Genomic DNA, 19,532 nt, shown 5'->3' with positions numbered 1-19,532 from the left:
AAATATGAACATGAGCACACAAATGAATAGTGGATAAGTGGATGCTGGAGTGTTTTTGCACATTTCTTTTGATTATCTCCATAGTTTCTTTCAACTATTCACTACAATACAACATAAAGTTCACCACAGCTCCTATTCTTTATGAAGAAGGTGTCCGCCACTTTTAACACTGACCACTCAAGTCTACCGGGGGTATGTTTGATGCTATAATATATATAAATTCACCCCCTATACAGTTGTCATGAATAGGAAATTCAGCAATAGACACCAAAACAGTTTTTTGTACCAGGCTAAACATGTTTATTTCTGTTTTAAAGTTGGACATTTTAATATGGGGCCTTATGGAGATAGATCACGTTTTTGTTACTTCTGTGTTGGCCACTTGGTTGTTACTGATAGCACATGTACGGTGGCCCTGAGGTGCAAATCACAACAACAAAAGAGAAAACACAACAGCAAAAGAGAAAACACAACGACAAATCAGAAAACACAACAACAAAACAGAAAACACAACGGCAAAAGAGAAAACACAACGGCAAAACAGAAAACACAACAACAGAACAGAAAACACAACGGCAAATCACTAACCTAACACAACTGACTTACCTAAGCATTTACTATACCTGAACGCATCCTGACTGTACCTGAACGCATCCTGACTGTACCTGAACGCATCCTCGCTGTACCTGACTGTACCTGAACGCATCCTGACTGTACCTGAACGCATCCTGACTGTACCTGAACACATCCTCGCTGTACCAGTGAAAGGACGGACCAGTTCTTTTGTCCAATCAGCGACGATTCATGTCGCCCGAGGGTACCTACCTTTTCCGGTTTAAATAATGTTGTTTGTTTTGTTTTCGTTGTTTTTTTTTTGTGTTGTGTTTTCTGTTTTGCGTTATGTTTTTTTTTGTGTTTTTTTTGGTTGTGTTTTCTTTTGTGTTGTGTTTTCTTTTGTGTTGTGTTTTCTGTTTTTGCCGTTGTGTTTTCTCTTTTTGTGTTGTGTTTTCTGTTTTTGCCGTTGTGTTTTCTCTTTTTGTGTTGTGTTTTCTGTTTTTGCCGTTGTGTTTTCTCTTTTTGTGTTGTGTTTTCTGTTTTTGCCGTTGTGTTTTCTCTTTTTGTGTTGTGTTTTTTTTTTGTGTTGTGTTTTCTTTTTGCGTTGTGTTTTTTTTTTTTGTTTTTCTGTTTTTGTGTTTTCTCTTTTTGTGTTGTGTTTTCTGATTTGCCGTTGTGTTTTCTCTTTTGTTGTTGTGATTTGCACCTCAGGGCCACCGTACACATGAGAACTTTGTTACTCCTAAACGTCAGGATCAAGATGAAGATGTGTTGTGTTGGCTAATTTCATATGTCACACTATCTTCTTTTCACACCTCTTTCCATTATCCATCAGATCATACTTGACTTGCGGTTGACTTAAGCACCTTCCTCTTTTATCAGAGAACTGTTCATCGAATGATTCATACCAAGTGACAATTAACAAAGTAGAAATACTCACTCCTATTTTCATATCTCGGAGAGAGCAGTGAGTCAGCTGATGAGAGAGAATGAGACAAATCCACTTTGTTTCCAACATCATGGTTAGGAGACAAAAAACAATGGTCTTGCTTATACCAAATTTAATTAGGTGTATGACCTATATTTACGATCAGAGTTTGTGAGCAGCCTTAGCCTTATGTGAAGCTGATTAAAGCTGCTGATGGTTAGGACTTAAAAAACACATAAACAAGTGGGATGCCATAGGGAGCGTCTTAGGGACAATAATTCAATCTGATGATCTAATAAGGAAAGACATATAACCGGGCTGTCATACACACATCGTATCTCAACAAAGTAATTCTATTGTTGCTGACTACTTTAACAGACATTATTATTGTTTTTTATATTATAGTATTTGGGTTTTTGTTATATGTGTGAATGTAAACCAGCTGCCGTGTCAATCCAGAGATATACAGAAAATCAATTCACAGTGTCTCGACTTTTGCTTCAGATCATCATGAACCTAAACAGGAATAATGCAGTGAAATAATTAGTTAGTGTCATTCTCATGAGACATAAATCTCTGGCATAGAGTGGAGTATTGGTACAGAGCTCACAGTTCTGGGGCACTGTAATTTAATGCTTTATCTTCTGAAGCTGTTTTGTGTCTAGTTCATTTCATAAATCTAATGACATGCCTGATGTCCCATCTCTAAGATCTAAGGTAGGTTTCTTTTGTATATAGATTCTCATTCTGGTAAAGAAGCAGAAATATCAGATCACTTAACATCAAATTTCCCATCTTGGCAACAGAATAAGCCATTTCTTCATGATATATGTTTAGACCTGGATCTTCTGCACACAATTTTCCCGAGATGCTCCTTGGAGATAGAGAAAAACATTATTATTTCATTACTCCACAAATTGGACCCCATGAGAAACAGTTAAGGATCCTTCCGGATCTTCAGCCCCTCTCTACACTTCAAAAATAACCTGAACTTATAAGCATAAAAATTCCTGTAGTCATGGCATCTTACAGGCAGAAGGCTTGTTTTTATGACAGCTTTCTGCACCCTCTTCCCTGGTCGGTATTATTCATGTAAATTTAGTGGTGTAATTTAGATGAAGAGGCAGATATGACAACAATTACTGTGTCATCTGGTCCCAAGATTGCTGCATTATATGTGGTTGATTTGTATGTACATAATTTGGATGGGGGATGTATTTGTGTTTGCAAACAACTCAAGTAGAATAAAAATGAGCCTGATATCCTTAATAGCTAAGTAAAGCAGTAATATCATCTGTTAATTGAATTTGTCATTCAAAAGTTTGGGACATGTATGTGACTGACAGAGGTTTGGATAGAGTCCCGTGTTTGCTTTGAAACAAACCATGCACAGAGGAGCAAAAGTCAGATGTGACAACACTGCTCTGCATTAAATAAGTCAACAGAATAAAGCTAAAATGAGAAATTGATAACACAAGATCAGTGTCCGGTGGAAATAAATATGCTTTCTATTGTCAGGACAAAGAGTGTTGACAAAAATCTGTGTAGACCACAGCGGGTTTTTCCTTGAGCACATTTTCTGGGAAAAATCTAAAGTGTAAGAGGGCAAGGTGTCAGACTGAGAGTCCAGCCATTGCAGCACTACTCTCATGTCTGAACATGCCAAGGGCTACAATTTGTCCTGCTCCACAAACTGGATTTCTGTTGTGCAGGAACAGGTTGTAATTAATCTCTAGTGTGCTAACAAGGAGAGGAGAACCTCTGCAAATAAGCTCTGCTGTAGCACACCTGCAGATGGTCAAAGCAAAGGTATTAAGTCTGTTCTGGGGTCTAATATCATGTTACACTAATGCCAATGGAGGACACTTCATTTGCTAACCCTGGTCTTGCCATGGGTTCAAATTTACAACCACCTTGAGCTGACAATAATTGTTTATCACTCTCCTCTCACTTTGCTGCAGCTATAATAACAATAATCATACAATGAGAATGATGAAAATTGACTCTTCAGGCCTGTATTTAAAAGTGAAGTGGGTGAAAAAAAAGCTTTAAAAAAAAACAGAAAATACTCTCTGGGTCAATATGAATCTGGAGAGAGGATGATCATCATCAAACTCCACTCACACTTCAGTAGAAGCAGGTCTAGGATACACTTCATCCTCTTCAACAAGCTGCTGAGAAGCCTCACTAACCAAATTATCACCAAACACTGACCGGATCCTGAACCCCCCGAATTAGGGTGCTAGCAATTTTGAGCTCCCTGAAAACAGCTTACCACCAGCTATAGTCCCTAGCATGTTATGGGGACCCCCCAGCTCTGGGCCCCCTTAAATTCACCACCCTCCTCTCACACACACCCACAGCAGCCTTAGATGTCCCTCCAGCAGGTAAATCTGTGTCATTTCCAAGCAAACACAGTGAAGTTGGGACTTTGCTGAACTTGGAAACTTGAGAGGTGGCTTTTGTATCACTACCCCCTTCATCCCCTCATCCCCTCAACCCACCTGGTCTGCGTGCATGTGTGACTTGCACATATCCCGGGGCACTTGCTCATAACAGGACTCAAAATCATTGAATCATCATCACCTTGCACCGTCTCGATGTTAGAAGCATGGTTCTGTTATGTGTCATTATATTCTGTTATTGTTGCCACTGAACAGCATTCCGGATTTTGGGATTAGGGAATAACGTCCGAGTGAAAGCAGGGGAGGAAAACATCACTTACCAAATTCAGCACCGTTTCAACAATATCCCGGTTGCTAACCTCTCCAACCTGGATCAGTCCGATGAGAACAGCAAATTTCATTTTGATATTCCGGATGGGAACCGATGGATTCATAATCCCAGCCGGGAGGAGCACTGAGCCTGAGCCGGACATCATCACTGTCTCACCGGCGGCAGCGGAGACTGCAGCCGCGTGTTGCCGGTGACCTGGAGGAGGTTGTCGGTCCGAGAGCGACACCGAGCCCGGCATTGTCACCGGTCTCTCGCTTGTCATTTCCACCCGAACCGGGCGGCTTTAGATGTTACTTGTTCGCTTTTCCTCTTGTAATAAACTGAATCACTGCTCTGGGGCAGCAAAAAAAAAAAAAAAAGAAATATAAGAGATAAACACTCGCGAAGCCCACGAAAAAAAACAAAAACAAAGCACAAGAAATCACTCTCTGTCCGTAAAATCCACTCTCGAGAGTTCCGGTGAGGGAGTCCGGTGTGTTGTCGGTGCCACCCGGTTAACTGAGCTGACCGACCTGCGCTGTGTACACAAAGATGTGTGTATGTGCCGCTCTCTTGGATGCGCGTCTCCGTGTCTGTGCTGCTGTCACCGCCATGTTGCCGCCCCCTGCCTGCGGTTCCGCTCACCACGCCTGCGCTGGCTGCGATGATGGAGCCGCTGAGCCGGAGACTGACCGCTAGCAGGTCGCTCTCCCGTCCGGTCCGCCGGGTACGTGGACTGGAGCTTAAAGCAAGGACACTTGTAAAACACAAAAATATAAGCATTTGGGGTTATATTGTCATATATATATATAGTTGTTGTTTTTTTTAAATAAAGTTTATTTGATGGCCAGTTGTCAATCTAGTTAATTAAACTAAATTTAGCTACTTCGGAAGAATTAAGCTTGATTCCAAAACAAAGATGGCTGCCTGAAGTTATCTGACTTGTTTCCTGTCTGAATGCAAAAATATAGGCTAAGCCAATTATAGCCAATTTTAAAATTAAAAAATGTAAAAAAATAATAATAAATAAAATCTTTCCAAATTGAAAAAATGTCAACAGAACTTATCTATGGTTGGTCATAGCAGGAACAGCACAGGTGTACCTAATAACATAAATGATGGCTTTGTTCCATTTAGGTGTCCCAGTAGTGAACTGGCACACATAAATTGAATAGTGATATTGGTGCTATGCTCAAGGTGTTTCCCTATAGATTTTAAAAGACACCTGCAACCCACTTTAACGCAGCAACTGAATCACCACAGCATATAATTTTAGCCCAACTGTGAAAGGTTTCATAGTGTGGTGTCAAATATTTTGCAGTCCTCTGTTTATACTATTTGGCCATTTGTGTCTAATGGTCTAATGGATTACGTTCTCCAAAAAAATATTCACAAAAAAACAAAACACCATTATCCTTCAGTAAGTTTTCTCAATTTGTCGCCATGATGGTCCACTGTTGTAGGTCTGAAAACATACAACATGAAAAGCCCTCATACCATTTTGGAATTTAAGGACCAGTAGCCTCTGAGTTGTATGAACATGTAAAAATGCATTACAGTGGCTATTATTTTAATTAAATGGTGTAATGGTTTGCTTTTATTAAAAGGGTACTAGTTAATTAAGAGACATAAAGAGCCACCCAGGCTATTTTCTTTTGCTTACAACCAATCATGGAAGTAAATAAATAAATAAAATAAAATAAAAAACACTTGACTTCTCCAATATCTCATATTGAAACAACAGGGGTCCTTGGGTGGGTCGTAGAGTGTCCCCAGCTAAAGGGAGAATAGAATATTTTAACTTCATCACATTTTTTGGAAGTTTGCACAACAAGGAAAGAAAGTGGGCTGACCCTTTTCATTGACTGTAATTTATAGTGATCCCAGTTTGATTACTAACTATGAAGACTTTATTATCTTCAAACCTACAAATGAAAAACATACTCAGAGGTGATTCCTTAGGGAAAATTCCTCTCAAAGTGAGGATCCTTGGTCTAATGTGTATCTATTATGGTGGTCCTTGACATGGAAAATGTGGGAACAGATCTACAGTATGTAATAACAAATAACATAACAAAAAGCCACCAGATTCCAGTGGTTATATAAAAGTGACAGACACTGACAGCTTGGCAACAATCCTGTCCATCGTCCTGACTGACAGCCAGAAGCTGAGCTTGCATTTCATGACCTCATTAAGCTGATCTGTGTCAGCATGGCTTCAAAAGCTGTAGAAATAACATCAGGATTTATTTAGCTACCTATCAGGTATACTACTGTACAAAATGCAGAACAATTGGAATTCTGATTATTTAACCTGCTCACCAATGAGTAAATGCAGTATTGTTTCCTCTTGTGATGTTGGTTATTTTTTATCTTACTGTAGCCTTGTGTGCTATTATTTTCAACATGCTTTATCTTTGGATTAGCAAATGACAACTTAATTTGCTCAGCTGAATAAGGCATTATTTCTTTATAGCTATTGTGCCCTTAAGGTATTAGTCCTTTGTGTGTGTGTTGTTTTTTTCATTTTGTTGTTCCAACATTACACTGTATCTAAAAATGCTCTTTTAATGTCAGTGGGAAATCACTACCATGAATTCAATCCCTCCCATCCTCCCATCCCCTCTATTAAGCTTGCTGGTCCCCATTCCAATGAGAACCATAAAATCTCCTGTGCTGAATGGAGGTCAATGGAGAGGGTTTGACATTGCCATGCAAACAGAGCATACATAGGGAACTGAATCAGACGAGCAGATCCACTCAGTGACTCAGTGACCTATGGCACTGCTCATGTAATGAACAAACAAATTTCCCCCACGGGATCAATAAAGTATTTCTGACTCTGATTCTGATCATTTCAGTAAGGTCTGCCACAGCAGCATCTCATTGTTTTCTGTAGTGGTTTTAGTGAATTATCCTTTTGTATACTGTCATCATGTCTAAGCTGCCACAATCTCAAGGTTTTAAATAGATAACAGATGGTGATAATTTTTTCATGCCATCAGCCAAACTGTATTTTAATGCATTACAAAATGAGCATAAACCTTAAGAATTACTATAGTAGTTGTTTCATTGTCACTTGCATGAACACTTCCCCATTAGATATTTTAGCAGTGGATATTCTCACCCCTACCTGTTGAAAATAAGTGAAAATACCAGTAAAAAGAGGACACTTCAATAATGTTGTCTCGGGAGAACATAAATGCTGCTGATGAGAAAGGGACATCTAGTGGACAACATACAATACACCAAGTTTCTGTGTTCAGCACATATTTCCCCCTTTCTATACAATTTGTAAGGAAATGCCACACAAAATTAATTTCACTTCTTATTGGCTTTTAATTTCAAATCACTGTTATGTTTGCATTAACTGAGTTGAAAGCTCAAATTAGATGTCCTTGTAAGTCCATCCTCCCATGTGGACAGCCTGCAGTCACATGCTTTCTTTGAATGGCCAGTAGAGGTCCTTCTAATCCCAGATCAGGGAGAAAGGTGTTTAGTGTCAGACCAAGTCAGTGCATATGAAAAGCATACATGATTGTGGAATGCAGACATTTCAGCATTACTGGCACATTTTAATACTAATTGTCCATAACAGGTATTTAGACTCCTTCACAGGTCAGTAGATGTCCATTACTGAATCATTTCTTTCAATTTCTTGTTTCATCTTTTTGGTGGGGCAGCAAGATTAAGAATCAGTGCATACAAATGTTTCATGATTTTGATAGTTTTATTAAAAAATGATGTCTCTTGTACTTGACTGCACAATCCAGTACCCTTAAGCAGGTATGATCAAGTCAAACCTTAAGTCATTCTTTTCACAACCAATGGAGGTCAAAGTTGAATAAAATTACACCCATTCCAAAATGGCAATACTGAAGCAAAGTAAAACCAGCTTACACTTTTGTACCATGTGTATTATAGGAAGGTTGACACAGAAATAATCAATATATAGGATATTAACATATGTACTATGTATCCCTTCACATATTTACAATATATACATATCTTATGTATATTCACACACATATATACAGACACTTGAGTCTACATCATAATAATTATAGCTGTAAATCTGAAACCAATAACATATACATGCTTCCCAGAAGCGTTTAAGAGCTTGAATGTCCTAGACATTGTAGATTAAAGCAACAGTAATACAATATTATTAAAGATAATAATTATCATAATATACAGGTTTAGCAACATGAAAGTAAATAAAATCTTAATGCTAAGGACATTGGCAGGATGATTAATTTCCCATTGAGTAATTATGCTCAGCACCTATAAGATGTCCTCTTTTGTCATTGTGCAAGTACAGAGGAGCTCAAAATTACTTTCAGAGCATTTCTACTCTCGAAAAAAAAAAACTGAATAAACTGTGCTTTAGTTCTGGGGTCCTGTCTATGCGTTGTGTCTGCCTGTTAGCAGTGACTCAAAGGCTCAATCTTGATCTCAAGGCTGAGCAGGCACAACTGGCAAAGAGTTTCAGATTTTGGTCTCTGGGCCGTCTGTGATTAGTGGCTGAAAGGAGTTGCGGATCCGGGCAGCTTCTGCGGCACAAAGGTGACCAAAGGCTTTGTTGTACCAATCTGGAGTCCTTCCCCTGAAATCAAAAGTATATTCAATATATTATAGCATACATGCACATACAAACGAATAAGGAGACTATAAGGAGCTTCAAATACAAATGTAGAAATGTATGTATTTTATATGTGAAAAAAAAAAACTTGAGTGAGAAAATCTTTCAATAAGATGCCTGTGGGACTTACTTCAAATCCACTCTGCAGATGTGAGTTAGTCTGGACTTTCCTGAGCCACATGGCTCTAACAGGTAGTTGGACTCCAGCACTATAGCTCGCACACCTCCAACAGGAGGACAATCCTCATGCTCTATAGACACAGAAACCAGGGAGCAGGCACCTTTGGCCAAGTCAGTCCTCCATGACCTTAAATAAAGAGAAAGAGGTTGAGTATGTACCCTGAAAGAAAATAAATTATGGCTACTTCCAAAACTAATTTTAACTCCTTTTATCACCACTCACCTGAGAACTACAAAGTCCCTGCTGGGATGAGGGGGCATGCGGTTCAGGACATACTGAAACATTTCTGTCTGCTTGTCCAATGTCTCACACACTTTCCACTGCAGCAGGTCCACATCCCACAGGTGGCGCTCTCGCAGCACACGGTTCAATACTACGGATGGTGGCGCTTCCACCTCCACAGACACCCGCCAGCGTCTCAGAGGGTTCCCATCTCCCACCTGGATGGGACACAGACAAAAACCATCATGTCAACATGTGGATGCAAGATCTATCTTTGCAGTCTTAAGCATTGTGTTATTTTTGAGTGACAATGGGATTATTTAGATGCACTATTATATATAAAACAATAATGAAATAACACTACAATTAAAAGGAAAAACACCAACCTTCTTATAGTAAAGCTCTGTGTTATCAGAGCTGCTGCAAGACACCCAGTATTTGGACTTTTCCCGGGCCTCTTTAAGCAGGTTCTGAAGTCTCCCCTCCATATGAGTTTGGTACGTTCCATCATCATCTTCCATCTGCTTGCACAGCTCGCCAACTGTTGGTGCATGCAAGTCAGCCTCCACGTATGAATTACGCGACTGAGTAACCATCTCATGAGGGATCTAATGGAAGTATAAAAGCATGATGTAAGATTGACAGCAAATATACACAGAGGGAGGCCTGTGGATATTGCATCCAGGCTTGAAATTCTTGCGTCATCTCAACTACAGGTTCTTGTACCTCAAAGAGACGGTTGCACTCTATGATCATATGAGCGAGGCCTTGTGTCGCAGCTAAGTTTTCATTCAGATCCTTCTGGTCTGGTCTGCCAGTGGCGTACTTCTTCTGCATTGCCCTGGGGATTATGGGGGGAGAAAACTTATTAGACCAGCTGAGTCCCCAGGTCAACATCCCCCACCAAACACAGTATATAAACCCTTCCTCCGCTCTGCAGGCAGCCCCTTTGATCCCTTTAGCAACAATTTCAACATGGTAAATTAGAGAGCTTTGCTTTGTTTGTACACAGCATGATCTCATAAAACACTGAGCTTTAAAAAAGAGTGTCATGTCCTTTTAAAACGGGCTCAGAAAGATACTCATCTACTGCACCCCTGAGGGCTTAGCTAACTCTGTAACCCATTTTATGTCTGTCTTTATGAAGTCATGGGTGAAGATAAACATGCAGTAGTTAACAGAATGCATGCAAGTCTTGTTCATTAGTTTTTACAGAGTGGCAGGCAATTGTAACACTATAAGACACGTGATAAAAATGTACCTTGGTGAGAGATTGTCTTTCTTGAGTATGTTGAGATGAAAAAGGGAAGGGGCCAGGCACACAGCGATGTTCATGGGTGTCATCTGGTTCTCCTCCACAGAGGAAGTGACATCGCTGAGGAAACAGAGCAGTGTCTGCAGCACCTCTCGGTTTTCATCTGACATTAACATAATGGCTGCCTGGACAGCTTGCAACCTTTGGTCCTTCGGCACATCTGCACATGTAGGAGAATTGATTTCTATTATTTCTGCTTTACGTATATAGTAATAGAGGAGAGAAAAGCAATAATGAACTGTCATTTACTAGATTTAAAATTGCATCCTCACAGAGCCACATGCTCTCTAGATTAGGTTCAGGTGCAATTTCACAATGTTCTCCAAATGAAAACAAAACCAAGTGAGACATTAAAACCTGAAATGAGACAAAAGACAAACAAAAAGAGGTGTGTGTCCTTACACTGGTAGATATGGAGGAAGGTTTCCCCCAGCTTGCTGGTGAGCAGAGGCTCAGGTAAATCCCTGAAGAACTGCTTCACCATGTCAGCCACATCATAGGCAGACTGATCCTCATAGTTCACATTGTCTGGAGAACTCTCATTCATCTGCCTAAGAGCTTGAATTCGAGACTTCACCCCTGACTTACGAAAGAGGCCCACCTGGAAGCAAAACAGAAGTGTTGATGTTAACGTGACACCTAACAGCATTATATAACTACATTGTACAGTAGTTCCTCTCACTGTATATTGTTATTATGCAACTATTGTGTTTGCCTTCAACCTGTGTCAGTCATTGTGCATTGAAACCTTGCACCACATTATACACATTAGACTGTTACATCACATGTGAAAATACATGTCACATGCAACCTGAGAGTATGTGTACTGTGGCTGACCTGGTCTAGACACTGGCTTCTCAGGTACCGCAGGGCTTGCTGCAGACCAAGGGGCAATGGTTGTCCAGAACGCTGGACATGCACTATGAGAGGCACTCCGAACACATTCTTATCCTTATAGTCTGGTACCTTCATTCTCTTCATAAACTTGGGCACAGACCTAGGAGAGACATGAACACAGTATTAATATAATGGATCTAAAGACCTAATTAGTCACACCACCCTGGATCCTAGAAGTTAAAATGAGACTTACCAAGTCCAGCCATGCTTATTGGACATGGAGTACTTCTCCATGATTGCGGTAAGTCGGAGCAGAGAAAACTTCTGCAACAAACTCAGCTGGCCCGCCGACTGGTTGGTAATCTGCAGAGATGCTACTGAGTGGCTTAGTCGATTAGATATCTGAAAGCTGGGCCATCGTAACCTAATGCCATCAAAGATGAAACAGAGAGGAAGAAAAAAGAGCATTTTTCTTTTTGTTCGTAGAAGAAGTGAATTTGAAATGTTTTAGTACTTCCTTGAATCTTACCGATTAGGTCTTGTGAGTGAAGCACCTACTCCTGAGTCCCTTCGCTCCCTGAGCCTTGTAGATTCTGTCTCAGCAAGTGATACTCTGTCTCTATCCCCATAACTAGGTGGGGTCTGGCTTTCTGTGACAGAATTTCCCTCAAAGTCCAATGTGATCTGACTAGAGGACTGAAGACCTACTATATTATCCCTCTCGCCGTCCACCTGCGCCAGCCCTTCTCCGACAGGCAACACATTCTTAGACCAGTGGTCCACTATCTGCTGTAGACCATTGACATGCAGTAAGATATCATCAAGGTGAGGGAACAGGTCCTCTTTCTCCAGGTCTATCAGGTCTCCAGTGCTGGCGTACAGATGTGAGCCAGGAACATTATCGTACACACTGATACGGCTACCTCTGGAGCAGCACTGGGTGACTGGCCGGGGTTCCTTCCTGCATGAAATCAGTGGGGTGTCCAGGTGCATGCTGCCTGTGTGCCAGTTGATAGAGGCCCCATTGGTTGGGGACAGGCTCTCTATGGACAGTGCTTTGGGGAAGGTTCCTGGCTTGTGGTCTTTGGGAATGTGGACCACTAGGTCTTCATAAGAGCAGAATTCATTCCTGCGGTTTTCTTCTGCGACTTTATTCACTTGGGTGCCTGAGAAGATGTCTATGTCCTCCAAATACATGCCACTGCGCTTGTAGTCAGCCCGGTGAGGCTTGCGCTCTTTCAGGCTGGGTGTGCTGACAGCGCTGCCACTCGAATGGCTGCTGCCCTCACTACTGGACTGGGATGGAGGGACTTTGTTGGATGGCATTTCTGGAGCCCCACCATCTCCATTCATGATCTCGACACACCGCACCGTCTTCAGTGCCTGGGCCTCCTGCTGAAGCACTGGAGAGCTGATGACCAACGTCTTACGACCCCTTCCCAGAGTTCCTCGGGAGCGCAGTGTCTCCATTCGCTTCAGGAAGTCTTTGGCCCGGATGCGGCTTGTCTTACCATGCTTATCAGGTAGCGAGCCGTAATGAGCAATTTCTTTGGGGATGTGAGACATTGTGAGAGAAGTAGAGTCCGGCATTGCAGCAGAATCCGAGCAGGTGCGGTTGGAGCAGTCAGAGTCCTCTGTGCTGAGGCCCCTATGGCCGCTGCCTCCACTGCTCTCACTGTGCAAAGAAGAGACCTCCGGCTCGCTGAGGTCCGTCAGAACACTCTCGCTGCTGGTAGTGGTTCTCAGAGGCACGCTGTCCCTGGAGGGATGACCCCCTATGTGATTTCCCAACAGACAGTCAATGTCCTGTAACCTGGACCAACGCCGGCTGCTCCACTCAAAGGTCCATTTGTCACTGATAGCAAACAGGTCTTCTTCATCAGAGTCTTCACTCTGGGGAAAGACAGATTATGTAACATGAATTACTCTGGCATACATGATTTAATTTGGTATATTTAATCTTCTTTGTTTTTCTATTTAGGTCTCTCAAAACTGATTTTTCTTTAGATTAAATAATCATAAGTATAATTAAATGAAAAGGCTCATGCATACACATATGGTACCATGCACCTCTACAGCCGTTGCATATGTTTTAAACTTTGCTTACTCCTCGAAAACATAATCAGCCTTTTTTACTCTTTGTGTTGTAGGTAGAAGAAATATTCACAATATCAGCTGGCTTGCAAAGTATATCATAACACATATCATCTGTGTCACAAAGAACAATTAGATAGGACATGCAGGAAATAGCTGGAGGATGTATCTGCTCAGAATTAATAACATTATACAATCAGGCAGCAGTGATATAACACCAGACAAATGATTCCATTGACTTGAAGACTTTTCCATAAATAGACCGAGGCAGGAAAAAATCTTTAATATAAGCCAGCAGGCTACATTCCAAAGTGGGGACAGATAAAAAGCAATCACAGTCAATAGGCATGAATCTAACAATGGTACAATCTCAAATATCATAGAATCTAGGTTAAAGGAATGAAGCCAGATTATTTTTGTGTTCGTGCAGGAAGCATTTGCATAATTTAAGACAATCTTTGCAAGGAAATACCAATTCTTATGAAGGCATTGTCCTCTATCTCTTACACATTTCAAATGACAATTGTGATATTCACAATTATATATGTGATATTCAGAGAGAAAGCAGCCCCGTCAGCTTAAGCTCTCCAATGAAAAACAGATTTTTTTATCTGCTGAATCGTCAGTGTTTTCAATTTTGTTTTGTTTTTGAAGTTTGGGGAGTGTGTTTTTCCAAAATGCATAGAGCGTTGTGTCGCACTTGTCATAGCGTTGCACTTTTCATACAATAATTCACCATAAAAGACTGCAGAAGCATCATTCTGATGACAAAGCTCGTAATCTAGAGTCTATACTTACTTTCTTCTTCGGGAGGTTCACGTCAAGTTTCATAGAGGCACACTTGTTCAAGGTGTTGAGTCGCCTGAAAGAAAAAAATTGCCTGAGGATGAAAACTGTTCTGAGCAAACAAGAGAAAACACTAGAATAGTTTCCTAATGAGCACTCCAGAAATAAACCCCATTCTGTTTGCTATTTAAGTGTTAACTGAATCAGCTTCTGGTCTGGATGTACAACCAGACCCAGAGGGAAATTCAGTTTGTCCGTGCCACAACTGCTAAACCTAATGAACACCGGTAATTGTCGGTCGCTCTGTTCTCTTTCTCTCAGAATTGGATGTAAGCGCTTGTGGCTTGAAAGGTCGTGTGCAGTAGTTTGAAGAAGGTTGAATTTAAGGGAAACCAATGGATTAGCTGCATTTCTGGTCTAATCACAGCTTGGTTCATTCAACATAGTCGTGTGTAGAATTAAATCTACCGATGCACCAGTCTTTGATGCCATTTTGCACTTGGCATGCTGCTTCCTGAATTTTGAGGGGTGGTTTCAGCTGTGTCTGACTTACATGTCGTTTGTAATATCCATTTTTCTCAAGAACAATATGAAAACTTTGCCTTTGAAATACTAATGCAAATGTCCTGAACTCAGTTTTCCAAAAATCTCTCAGAGAAGCATTGCAACATTTTTAATATTTTTAATCAGCCATAAATCTAAGCCTTGGAGCATGTGCTTAGTGATTAGAGGTTTTGTGGGTGTGCAAACTGGGATATATAAAGTAACAGCACTAAAAACTGTACATGAACCAACAATAGCAGGGGGAAAAGATGACGGCATGACAAAATACACACCAGCTCATTGTGCCTTGGCGTTACACGAAAAGAAACTCATTTGTGGTCTGATAATTATAACCTTTAACAGCTCCACATATTTTTAACTGTCTTTTTTTCTTTTTTTTTTTTTACAGATTGACAGTATTGTTCTGTGACAGTAAATGTGCTCAGATGGAGGCTGTAACTATCCCCCAGTGCTGTACTTGATAGGGGTTAACCAAACAAAAAAGTTCTCATGATTGTTACTGTAGATAGTGAGACCCAACTGAAGAGAGGATTTCTAAGCTGGGGGGCCCTTTATTCCACAGGCCTAAAGAGCTTTGAATGTGGTTGCTAAAATAGGAGGCTGCTTAGCCAGGGATCAGGCAGAGCACTCACATACATGAAATCTCTATCAGTTTCAGTTCTATCAAAGCCACCCACAGTATGTAGGGTGGTGTTTATTTTTGCACACTAGACTGTAATTGCGTAACGGACAACAAAGCCATCCTTATGTTACCATAGAGATGCTGGGAAGTCATGGGCAAAATCACATTGGAGGTGGAACTGTTTCCAATTGTCTTCTATTTATCCCGTGGCTAGTTTGGAATTTAGATGAGTTGCTTTAGGGTTGTTTAGAGTCACAGTATATTGAGCTGTGCGAGGCAACCCTCATGCTCCTCCTGCTTCCCTCTCGGGATGGTTTCCATGGTTACTGTGGTAACTGAAGTGCTGTTTTCATCTTGGCTTGAAAAAAGTACACAAATCGTCTTGCCCTACAAGGAAGTGATGTGGAGCCACCAGTTGTTGGCTTAGTGCACTTTTATATTGTTAATACGGTCTGGCAAATTGGGAAAAAAACACATTTCTTATGGATTTATGTCAGAGAGGATTTCCGTAATGCTTTTGCAATTTATTAAATCAATATGTCAGTCTGACATTTCAGTCTCAACAGAAGAAGGTCTGTATAGACTGATGATTTAATGAATTTAAAAAATGTAACAGCAGCGTGTGGAAAATCTTCTTTCCTTCATGAGGTTATTATTACCCAGGATAAGAAAATAAAAATTACATAATGTTATTCTTTTTAACGTCATGAGAGCTGAGATGTGTTTTCACAGGCTTTCTCACATAGTTTTGCTTTCTTAAGGCAAGGAAATTATTAGCAGCATTGACTTGGTTGACTCATGGATGAGCCACCGTCTTTACAGTGTCAATCAAACGTCTGGTTACCTGCACAGAGGTTCCACAAGATCTTTGTCGAGAAAGTCATGATCTCTTTTCACAGGAGTGATATCAATGGGGAACTGGGAATCTGAAGAAGAAAGCATAAAAATAGTTGAAATTAGATTTGATATTTCTGTTCTTCTATAGACAGAGTTCATGGATGGGATAAATGAAAAGAAAGATCTGGAAACCACATTCTTTCCAGTAGTACAATAAAGGCTGGGAGACCATCAAACTTGTTTTGTGTGTGATGCTAATGAGAAGAGACAGAATTTGCCCAAATAACAGCGCTCAGGCTTGTGCAGGCATTACGTCTTGCTCTGGGTATGGGCCTCCTCTTACATAACTTAAGAGACTGAATCCAGACCCTCTGAATCTAACATTCCACCGCATTCATGAGAAGTCATTAACTTTTTATGAAAAGCAGAAGCAGCAGTGAACACTAAGACCTCAACAAGGCTCAGCCTGTTCTTTAAGGGGGCAGACAATCAGATATACTGTAGGCCTGGAAACATGATAATAATAAGAGATTTCATCATTTAATATCATTTCTAACACATGATGCCCATCATAGTGAAACTCCAGCAGCCATTATCAGTGCACATCAGATCTGAGGGAGTACAGTTAGTTTAAGCTCTGATAAAACCCATCTCTTCCCATGACTTCAGTCTTAAAGCACAGAAGACATGTTTATGTAGTAACTGTAGCTTGGAAAAGATTAGACCTTAAAAGCAGCTGATGTTCCGCTTGTTTTGTGGTGTCTGGGGATCAGACTGGAGCCGTAGCTCCGAGGCTTCCTGAGGACAATCGTGTAAATGAGGCTCACTGTGCAGCCCGTGAATACACGGGTTAGTACACAGTGTTGTGGACTAGGGCGATGGACCAGATGACACTGTATACCATTATTCACTCATCATCTTAAAAAGCCCACATTTAAGCTATAATAGTGTTTCGTTTCACAACAGATATAAAAATGCCATTTTTGGTTTATTACAGAGCACTTTTATTGGTGTGCTACTTCATTAATCTCTATCTTTTAACCAAACAACATTTCCCCTCTTTGTGATGAATGTGTGTGGGAGTTTACTGAGTGCTTTTATTACCTTCAAAGAGTTGAGCATACTGGGGAAATCCTGCTGCCCGCAGCCAGTCACACGCCTCTTTTGCTTCAATTTCTGTAACACAAGAAAGTATGCGTTTTAAAACAGAGGTAAAAGTGAAACTCAACCACATTAAGTCATTTTCATTTTGAGAAACCACTGGAGCATCAAACCAAAGCAGAAAAACCCTATCTGCACCTGGAATCCAACAAACACAACAGACTTTGGGATGGACAGACCTGGGTTATTCCCCCCCCCCTTCTGATTATTCTGAGATAACATGGATGTGATGATGACCCTGATGGTCAATGTGTCTGGGTAGAGGTGAAGGGGGACCTTATATGACCATCTGTTGTCTTTGTACTTTTAAGTCAAGATATATGATATAACAATAAAACCTTAAAAGAAGGTAAAATGGGCTAAAGAATCACTGTACACAGCATAGAGCCAGAGATACTATCACATTTAAACCACGTGTTTAAAGAAAAGTAACACATAGACACAACAACAACATTAAAAGGCCGACACAAAACTGTAGATAAAGTTAAAAATAATCTTTATCGGAGCTCTCTGTGGCTCCTTAATCTTTAATCTAAAATGTAAGTCCAAGCAAGCTATCGCATCGACTTTCTGATAAACAAATAACCCAGTAGTCAGGATCACAATCTGGTCTCGCTGAACTAGGGACGGAGCCGTCTGCAGGCTTCAGAGCCGCTGATGACAAGGAGAGGAAACAGACTGTTGGCACCTTTCCATTAATGCTAATAGAGTTGGGTGCCATTTACCGCCTCGGTGAGACACACTCTCTGTCACACACCAGTGCTACAGAGTACATAGTCTGCTTTACATTAAGAAAGAAAATGTATAATTATAGTAGTGAATAATAAACTAAATAAAGGCAACAGAATCAGGAAGCTCTACTCTTTAAATATGTCTGGAGACGGTTTCCCTTCACTTTATTGTAACAAATAGTATAGCTGAAACAAAGCTGATCAACAAAAAAATATCATATTTCATAACTGATTAATTGTAAAGTAATTCACTCAATTGCAATAATAAATGTGAATACTGGCACTGGTTTCTGGAATAAACTGAATATCTTTCAGCTTTGGACTGAAATTTGAAGATGTCACCTCAGGTTGTGGTGGACATTTCTTACTATTTGTGTATGTTTCATTGATTAAATAGCAAATCAATCAATCAAGATAGATTAACTAATGATAAAAATAAGTCTCAGTTGCAGCCTTAAACAGAAGAATCTAATTCAAACATCAGAAAACATGTGAAGAGTGTATTCTGCAGCAAAATACACAGGCAAGTACTTCCATCATTTACTATCCAAAGTCAGAAATCACAATGTGGTTAAATGACATAAATTCTTTCTCATAAACAATACAAAGCACAGACTTGAAATCTAACATGGAAATATTCTTACCAGTTCCAGTGAAGCCACACAGCTAATAAATGTTCCACTGCTTGTTATTCTCATACACACACCTGAGATCTAGCCAGTTTTCCACAGTGTTAAGAGCATAAACATCCCGTCCAAGAAAAGTTACACATGAGCTGCACTCATGGGTAACAAACAGTTCTCCCATCACACATCTACGGTCTCAGTTCCACTCCCTGTCTATGCCTGTCACACTACAGCTGAAACTTGAACCAAGGACATTCATCGCACAATACTGCGTAATTACAGCGACTGTAACCTTGCAACGAGGATACTGCTATCACCCCTTTTTCAGAACTGTTGATCCGGGACTCACCTGTGCTGCCTCACATCTGTGTCACAGAGAAATCAATGAAAAGTGACTTTGGTCTTCAGACTGACCAGCAACTGAATAAATATTAACAGTTCCCTGTGTCCTTGGATGACAAAAAAGCCTACTGTTTACCCCCTTAACCAGCAGTTGAGTCAACATGTGTAGGCTGCCAGGAGCCTCTCTGCTCTGTTCCCACCTGTATCACCAGGAGCTAAAGGCTTTCTGTTCAGCTAGGCTTCCCTCCCAGGTGGATAATATCAGGCTTGTATTATTCAACTGCAGCCCGTAGTGAGAGCGCTGCCAGGTCCTCTTGTGTCCCACCGCCACAGGTTGGACCACTGGGAGCAAGTAACATGAGCTGGGAATTCCT

The 19,532-nt window shown here is 40.7% G+C and overlaps 2 protein-coding genes across 10 annotated transcripts in view; both read right to left on the bottom strand.

Annotated features, from left to right (window-relative positions):
* Positions 1-4,876, bottom strand: part of nbeab (neurobeachin b) — a 193,812-nt gene extending 188,936 nt beyond the window's left edge. For all 5 annotated transcript variants that reach the window (XM_051397178.1, XM_051397180.1, XM_051397182.1 and 2 more), the window contains exon 1: positions 4,209-4,876. In XM_051397178.1, the coding sequence (XP_051253138.1) occupies positions 4,209-4,481 (273 nt within the window). In that variant the 5' untranslated portion in view covers positions 4,482-4,876. The remainder of the gene's footprint in view (positions 1-4,208) is intronic.
* Positions 4,877-7,909: 3,033 nt separating this feature from the next.
* Positions 7,910-19,532, bottom strand: part of stard13b (StAR-related lipid transfer (START) domain containing 13b) — a 64,727-nt gene continuing 53,104 nt past the window's right edge. For 4 of the 5 annotated variants that reach the window (XM_051397185.1, XM_051397187.1, XM_051397186.1 and 1 more), the window contains 13 exons: positions 17,403-17,474; positions 16,306-16,387; positions 14,288-14,351; positions 11,925-13,288; positions 11,649-11,819; positions 11,396-11,555; positions 10,961-11,159; positions 10,505-10,718; positions 9,970-10,084; positions 9,630-9,851; positions 9,244-9,461; positions 8,971-9,147; positions 7,910-8,804 (listed from right to left, as the gene is read on the bottom strand). In XM_051397185.1, the coding sequence (XP_051253145.1) occupies positions 8,687-8,804; positions 8,971-9,147; positions 9,244-9,461; positions 9,630-9,851; positions 9,970-10,084; positions 10,505-10,718; positions 10,961-11,159; positions 11,396-11,555; positions 11,649-11,819; positions 11,925-13,288; positions 14,288-14,351; positions 16,306-16,387; positions 17,403-17,474 (3,176 nt within the window). In that variant the 3' untranslated portion in view covers positions 7,910-8,686. Of the gene's footprint in view, positions 8,805-8,970; positions 9,148-9,243; positions 9,462-9,629; positions 9,852-9,969; positions 10,085-10,504; positions 10,719-10,960; positions 11,160-11,395; positions 11,556-11,648; positions 11,820-11,924; positions 13,289-14,287; positions 14,352-16,305; positions 16,388-17,402; positions 17,475-18,834; positions 19,099-19,532 lie in introns of those variants that run through there. The other variant, XM_051397189.1, reaches the window with a different exon arrangement.

The sequence above is a fragment of the Dicentrarchus labrax genome, unplaced genomic scaffold (assembly GCF_905237075.1).
Source record: "Dicentrarchus labrax unplaced genomic scaffold, dlabrax2021, whole genome shotgun sequence".
Lineage (NCBI taxonomy): Eukaryota > Metazoa > Chordata > Actinopteri > Moronidae > Dicentrarchus > Dicentrarchus labrax.
This window is presented reverse-complemented; position numbering and strand designations above follow the sequence as displayed.